Source organism: Euprymna scolopes, chromosome 13 (assembly GCF_053919585.1).
Source record: "Euprymna scolopes isolate OS-2025 chromosome 13, ASM5391958v1, whole genome shotgun sequence".
NCBI classification, from domain to species: domain Eukaryota; kingdom Metazoa; phylum Mollusca; class Cephalopoda; order Sepiida; family Sepiolidae; genus Euprymna; species Euprymna scolopes.
Genome location: NC_136494.1, coordinates 143,643,585 through 143,651,904, shown reverse-complemented (window position 1 = coordinate 143,651,904; position 8,320 = coordinate 143,643,585). Strand labels below are relative to the sequence as shown.

Below are 8,320 nucleotides of genomic sequence, written 5' to 3'. Positions count from 1 at the left end.
TGTATGTGTATGCATGTGTGTATGTGTATGTATGTGTGTATGTGTGTATGTGTATATGCGTATGTATATATGTGTATGTGTGCGTATGTATGTGTGTATGTATTTGTATGTGTGTGCATGTGTGTATGTGTGTATGCGTATATGTGTGTATGTGTGTATGTGTGTATGCGTGTGTATGTGTGTATGTGTATGCATGTGTGTATGTGTATGTATGTGTGTATGTGGGTATGTGTATATGCGTATGTATATATGTGTATGTGTGCGTATGTATGTGTGTATGTATTTGTATGTGTGTGTATGTGTGTGTGAGTTTTTTCCTCATTTTTTCTTTAAAAATAACAGATTGATTACAATCTAGAGATTTAACTTAGTTGCAGAGCATTCGACTATAGATGGAATGATCCCTGTTGACGTCCTAGTATACCTCACCATTTTATTTCATTGTAATGAGTTCAATTTACGATAAAAGAAGAGGCATCATTTAAAATCGCCGCAAATCTAAAAATGCCGCAGAAGGGCATTTAACACCAGCCAAATATCAGCTGACATGATAGTGTACACAAACACAGACAGAATTTGATGAAGAGCATCATCATTATTATTTTTTATTTTTTATTAATATTTTTATGCTAGTTAGTCCACCTGCTAAATTATTCCTTGTAATATATAATAATCAATAGAAGATTGATTCTATAATAATACATACACAATCAGCATAAATTAAAATATCATGCTTAAGCGTATTGTATGACCGGACAACGCCGGACTGCCAGCGTGTACATGAGATAAGAAAAAAAAGCCAGAACACATTAATTTTAAAGTTGCGTCCATCCAATCTGCGCGTTTAGCAATGGAAATACAATTTCAAACTTAGATGGAAAAATGCTAGAGAGAATAGAATTGGAAAACTGAAAAATAGAAATAAAAATGTAAGAAACCTAAACAAAGGAAAGAAAAAAGAAATAAAAAGCAGAAAAATAGGCAAAATGATGAGAAAAAGAATTGCATGTAAAAAGAGAATTACTTTTTTTTTTGTTCGTTCTAAGCTTATTGTTGGCGCTAAGCGGGATTCGGAGGATTTGCCTCTTGAGTTATTAATTCTTTTTCTTTTCTTAAGTCGATTCGCTAATCTTTCAAGGATGCAACCAACTCAACTTTGATGGAAAGGTTCTTCAATTTTTTTTTTTAAGTCGCGGCATTCATTTAATCCTACGAGTTGCATATCGAACGCGCTTTAAACATGCTGAATCAACACGGTCGACATTTTCTGCTGTCGTTTTGATGCCATTCTATTTTACTTGACCATTGAAGTCAACTTTTTTGGTTTCTCTATGGCCTTTGCACATTACAATGCTCTAGTACTGAACGCACTTTTTACGTGAGAAGGAAAAACTACTCTGCTCTTAAGCTGCTCCCATCGTACGAGTCAAATTACAAATACATATATACATACATATATACATACACACACATATATATATATGTTTGTATATATATATATATACCACACACGCACACACACACACACACACACACACACATATATATATATATATATATATATATTTTACAAGGTAGTCACCACTTATCAAGGCCCGGAAGCCACTCGGGGATAAGGGTTATTGCATGTACAGTACGTTAGTATTGGAGATTTGATAAAGTGTCTTACTTAAGGGGGCGGTTCATCGGGAATTTGTTTACATTGGACTTGAAGACATCCAGATTGTAGTCAGGTGGGAAACTGACAACAGGAACAGAGTTCCACAGGCGTGCACTTCTAAGAAAGAAGGTTTGTTCATGGAATCTACGTGTTGATTTTTGCACAGATAAAGAGTGAGGACAATTTTTGACAGTGGTTTCAGCTAGACGGCTATTTATCGTGAAAGATTGGCAAGGGTGGACCAGAGATTGGAGCTCAGACGAACACCTGCCATGGTAGTAACGATAAAACAAAGAAGGTTTGCAACGTTTCTCCTGTAGGAAAGAGGTTGCAGGGAATATATATATATTCGTAGGATAAAAGTCAAAATAACTACCGCTTTTATAGAATAGTGGTTAATAATATAGAGGTGTGTGTGTGTGTGTGTGCGGGTATATATATATATATATATATATATATATATATATATATATATATATATATGTGTGTGTGTGTGTGTGTGTGTGTGCGGGTATATATATATATATATAAAGTGGAAAGTCAAATATTGTAGAATTAAATTTACAACATTTCATTCAAATAAATATGAATACAAAATAAAGGTGATAGGTTTCTTATTCCATGGAGTTGTAAAGAAAAGCTCTTCTCCCAAGAGAAAAACGTTTACAAAAGATAAGTATAGGTAAGTATCTATATTTACTGGTTAGTTAAATTTTTTGAAAACCTTTCAGAAAGAAGTTAAAAGACAAGTATAAGTTTATCGATAAAATGAAAGGGAATATTCAACGAAGTCCAATATGTATGGTTGTAAAAATCCAGTGATATCCAAAAGTTCGCAATAGGTGGGGCGATTAGTGAGTCCAAAACGAGTTCAGTAAGATATCCTTTATATCTGGATAGATAGATAGATAGATAGATAGATAGATTTATGAATTCCAAATCTCTAAATGAAGGTTTTTGGAAAGGTAATGATCTGAACTGTGTAGTGGATTATGTGACATTTGCCTTTAATGTCGCACATTAAGAGGATCATCCATCACCCAGAACATCTTTTGGCCACATTTTACAGCCATAAAATTCCTGACCCACTTCCCATAGCAGTAGAGCAACGAAACTTGGCACAGTTATTAGTCTTTCTCTACATAGGAACCATCCAGAGTTATGCATTTCTCCCATCGTTTGATACAACTCTGGAGACCGTTTTTTTAGAACACCCCAGGTTCGTCCTCAAACCACGATGTGACTTCAGAAATCAAAGCTGCATCATCTGGGAAACGCTTTCCTTTCAAAAACAACTTCATGGCTGGGAAGAGGTGAAAGTCAGAGAGTGAAAGGTCAGGAGAGTACGAAGGATGGAGGTGGATTTCATAACTACACGCCCGTGCTTCTGATCTGGCGACATGCGAGTTGTGGACCGGAGCGTTGTCCTGCAGGAGGGGGGTACCTTTGCTGATCTTGCCACGCATCTTTATTTTGATAGCTCTCCTTAATTTTCTCAAAAGTGAAGCATAATAGGCTCCTGTAATTGTGGTACCCTTTGCCAGGAAATCTGTCATCACTACTCCGTCCTGGTTCCAGAAGACTGTGAGCATGACCTTGCCAGTGGAGGGCTGCATCCTTGCCTCCTTTGGAGGTGGTGAGTCCAAGTGCTTCCACTGCATTGACTGGGCTTTGGTCTCTGGATCATAGTGATGGACCCAACTTACATCCTGTGTAATCAGCCTTTTCAAAAACTTTGACTCATCTTCTTGGCACATCTCCAAATTCATCCTCGAGCACTCAACGCGTTCTCGCTTCTGGAATGGTGTGAGCAACCTGGGAATCCATCTGACAGACACCTTATGTATATGCAAATTGTCATGAATGATAGTTTCCACATACCCTGTACTAATCTTGACATCTTGGGCTATTTGGCGAATAGTAATGCGCCGATCTTCCAAAATGGCAGCCTCAACTTGACGGACAGATGCCTCATCAATGGAAGAATAGGGGGCGACCACGTCTGGGAGCTGTTTCCACAGACTTCCGGTCATGTCTGAATTCACGATGCCAGCATTTTTCAATGTCATAAGTTTCTTTTATTTCATCAAAAGTCTCCTGTGGTGTGCGTCGTTTCAAATACAAAAACCGGATCACTGCTCGACATTCAATAGGCTCCATTTCACACCTGACTCATTCCAAACACCTGTAAAACAGAAACCACAATTAGTTCAGAGCTGTAATTTGCCACATCACCCCTAGTGATATAAATCATTGCACATCCAAAATTTCAGCTAGATCAGACAACTAGAAATGGGTCAGGGGCATTAATTATTGCACGCCCCTCGTATTATTATTATTATTATTATTATTATTATTATTAAATTTACTTTTAATTTCTGAGCTGCATGTCGTAAACATTCTAACCTTTGTTTATTTGGCAAAGTCCGAGTGTGTGTGTGTGTGTGTGTGTGTGCGTCTGTCTGTTAGTGCCTATATATAGTTGCTATGTACGGTATAATCATATTGACACACCGGTTCTTGTCATATCACCGAAGTTAAGTAACGCTGTGCCTAACTAGTATCAGATTGGTGACTTTTGGGGAATTCTAGGCGCTGTACGTGCTCTCTGTTCATTATGTTTCCAGTCGTCCTGAACCTCCACTTGTCACTGCTATTTAACCACGCTGACTCATGAGACGTGTAATTGGAGATTGCGCAACTATTTCAACAAAAATTCGCCGCGCAGACACCATTACAGAGGGTATTCATAGTCTGTCAAGCTGAGGGAAGCTGCCATATATAGCTATAATGTCCGTCTGGTTTTGTATTTATTTGTTAATTTATTTTTTCCAAGGACTCCTCAGTGATTTTAGAAATAAAACAAAATATCTCTCTCACTCTCTCTCTCTCTCACTTTATATATATATATATATATATTGAGTAAGATGATTGATAATTTATAATTAAAATTAAAAATTAAAATTCTTGAGTGTTTTTAAAAAAAACACCAAATAGAGAAAGGTCCTTCTTATCGATTAATTAATGGTACTTTGTTCCCTAATTGTAGTCAGCAGCCTTTTCAGCCCCACATGTCTCTGTCTGTTATCTTCTGTTGTCCTTCGCCGTTTTAAAGCATCTCTGAATTTGCAGCAATGAAAAAAATTAATAAATGGATAAGAAGGACATTTCTCCATTGGTAATTTAGAAAGATACACCTGCCTTACTAAAAAATGCTAGATTTATTTATTTTTTTTTTTTTTTAAACACCCAATATTTTTGCTGATGGGGAGACTTTTTTCCAAAAACTATATCACAAAATTATTGTCCAAGACTCACTATCACAATAAAAACATCGTTTCCGAAACGATCGTACAATTTATTGATTTTGTTTGTTCTTCCTTATGAAACAAATTTTTAATTTTTAATTTTAATTATAAATTATCAATCATTTTACTCAATATTGAAATAGCTATCGAGCTTATTATATATCTACATTACAACGAGAACCGTTTTCTTTTCTTTTATTTTAATTGTATTCATGAATTTACTAATACATTAAAATATACTCTGCTCTTTAGACTCTTGTTCTAATCCCCAAAGTATATATATATATATATATATATATATATATATATATATATATATATATACATATATATATATATTAGTTTTGGGACGATTGATCTGTATACAAATCGCAAATTGAATAAATCAAAACATTTTGGGATATCGGAATCGGCATCGAAATAGGAAAGATTTGCACATATTTTCCGATGCCAAAAACGACTCCTTTAATGATCCGTTTTGGTAGATTTTTTTAAACAAACTTTTCTACTCCTGACAGTAATAATAGATTAAAAAAAATTCATCGATTTTAAACCACAAGTAAAACTAATATCTATATATCAACCCCCTCTCAAGTGTGTCTTTACGTTTGAGAAAATATCTGCACATTTAACATGAGTTTTTACAGTAATCGAGAAAAAATAACAAATTTATGGTTGAATATTTAGAGATTTGTAAAGAATCAGAATCGGAATCGGTAATTGTATCGGCATCGGGAAAATATTCGAATCATTCCATCTTTATATATATATATATATATATATATATATATATATATATATATATATGTATATATGTATATATATATACTAATTCATTCCTAGCAAAGTAGATCTTTCATACTAGTTGTACTAAGCTACGCGTGAAAAGCAAGCAAAAAAAAAAATAATAAAAAAATAGACATTTATAACCGGTTTGTATTAAAATTGTGGCAAAATACGATATCGTGCTGACAAAAGCATTGTTTAAATACAAAAACTGAAACTATACTCACTGCATGTTGCGTTTTCACTTGAAATGTGTCCGTTTTGAGGGAAATCGTAGAAAAGCAAGTAATGCTAAAATCATCTGACTTTCTTATTTCTGTAACTAATGATTCATAGACGATAAAAGTGCGTTCCGATGAATTGAGCGACACTTGTTACGATTTTTTATATTCAATGCGATTAGTTTTTAAAGTTTTTTGTTTTTATGGTAGCCCCCTTCCCTACGTCTAATTTCATTTGAGTTGGCGCTGATAGAGGAAAGAGGGCAGGGAATGAGATATAATGAAACTGTTGTAGAAAGAGAGAGAGAGAGGGGGGAGGAAATGCAGATAAAGAACAGCCAATGTTTAAATTATGACGGTGATAAAGCGGGACATATCGCTTTCACGTGATTGAATGTGGGTATATACATGTGAGAGGGGCATGTCGGCCAAAGAGAGCATTGCAATATATATATATATATATATATATATATATATATATATATATATATATATATATATATATACATATTTATATATATATATTCAGATTAAATATGCAACATAATATTAGCTACTTGTATTTTCTCTATCGCTCTCCCTCAACCCAGGACTGTACCCTAATAAACAAAGTCTCTGACAGCATAGATATAGCACTCTCCCTCGATACTAGCGCTAAAGTACATGTATTTGGTGACTTCAATGTCCACCACAGTAACTGGCTTGGATTTTCTACTTACACAGACGTAGCTTGTAGCACAACACATAGCTTCTCTATATCTCATTCCCTATCACAGACGGTTGCATTTCCGACACGTTTTCCAAACCAACAAGTTCAACATGCCTCATTTCTATCTCTGACAACAGTTACACAGACGCACAACACATAGCTTCGATATATCCCATTCCCTATCTCAGACGGTTACATTCCCGACACGGTTTCCAGACCAGCAAGACCAACATGCCTCACTTCTAGATCTATTTCTGACAACAGTTCCTGATGATTTTACAACAAATGCCCACAGCCCACTTGGGAATGCTGATCACGCTGTGATAATGGTAGAAACCACCCTAAATTTTCGCCCTACAACAAGATCCACTACTCAAAACAACGAGGTATTATACAAAGGCTGACTGGGAAGCCATCAGGGAACTCATCAGACATGCCCCGTCATAAAATATATTTTCTCTCCCAGCTGAACGGTGTGCATATGAGACCACTGAATGGTTAAAAACTGCAATTGAAGCACATATTCCCGCATGAAAATTCTATAGCATCCCCCACTCTCCTCAATGGTTTACCTCTGCTTGTGCAGCTGCTATTGCTCAAAGGCAGCAAGCGTTCCGCAGATTCAACCGACATAAGTCCAGTTCAAACAGACAGAAGTATAGAGAAGCCAGAAATAATTGTAAGAGAGTAATAGCGACAGCTAAGCAGATTACACTGAAACCATCAGGAAACGCATTGAAGCACAGAAATTAGGAACCCGTGATTTTTAGAAAATCTACAACAGTGTAGTAAATAATCGGCAGTCAACGATTCCCCCACTATCAAACAATCATGAGGTTGCTTGCACGGCAACCGACAAGACAAATCTGCTTGCCAGTCGGTTTGCCTCAAACTCCACACTGGACCCGGCACACCACTCCCTCCCCGACTTTCCTTTGCAGGCAAACGCCACACTAAACGATTTGAAACTCTCCCCTTCTCAGGTGCATGGTATCATAAAAACCTAGTCACCTCAAAAGCATGTGGACCAGATCTCATCCCGGCTGTGCTAATAAAAAAATGCTCTGCTGAGATTGCTCCAGTTCTCTCCAAACTTTACAATAAATGCCTTAATGAATCTTGCTTTCCTGACTGCTGGAAAACCGCTTCTGCGGTACCAGTCTTAAGAATTCTGGTGAAAGAATTGACCCACTAAATTATCGCCCCATCAGTCTCCTCCCACTTTTCGCCAAAATATTTGAATCCTTAGTTAATCAAGCCCTAGTCCAACACCTAACAGCTGCTAAACTCCTGACCGACAAACAATATGGATTCAGGCAAACCCGTTCAACAGCAGATATCTTAACTGTAGTCTCTGAACATATATACCGTTTACTGGACAAAACAGGGGAGGGTAGAGCGGTAGCCCGTGATATATCTAAGGCTTTTGACAGGGTATGGCACGATGGTCTTCTAAGGAAAATTAGATCATATGGTATCACTGGAAGAATACGCAATATAATTAAATCCTTCTCAAGTAAGAGAAAAATCAAAATTGTCCTCGACGGTCGTACATCTAAACAATATGCTATAAATGCGGGGGTACACCAGGTGTCTATCCTTGGACCTTTATGTTTCCTGATATTCATAAATGACT

The 8,320-nt window shown here is 36.4% G+C and overlaps 1 protein-coding gene across 1 annotated transcript in view; it reads right to left on the bottom strand.

Annotated features, from left to right (window-relative positions):
• Positions 1–6,229, bottom strand: part of LOC145292212 (uncharacterized) — a 26,611-nt gene extending 20,382 nt beyond the window's left edge. The window contains exon 1 of the mRNA XM_080138526.1: positions 5,982–6,229. Within this exon, the coding sequence (XP_079994652.1) occupies positions 5,982–5,986 (5 nt within the window). The 5' untranslated portion in view covers positions 5,987–6,229. The remainder of the gene's footprint in view (positions 1–5,981) is intronic.
• Positions 6,230–8,320: the final 2,091 nt, after the last annotated feature.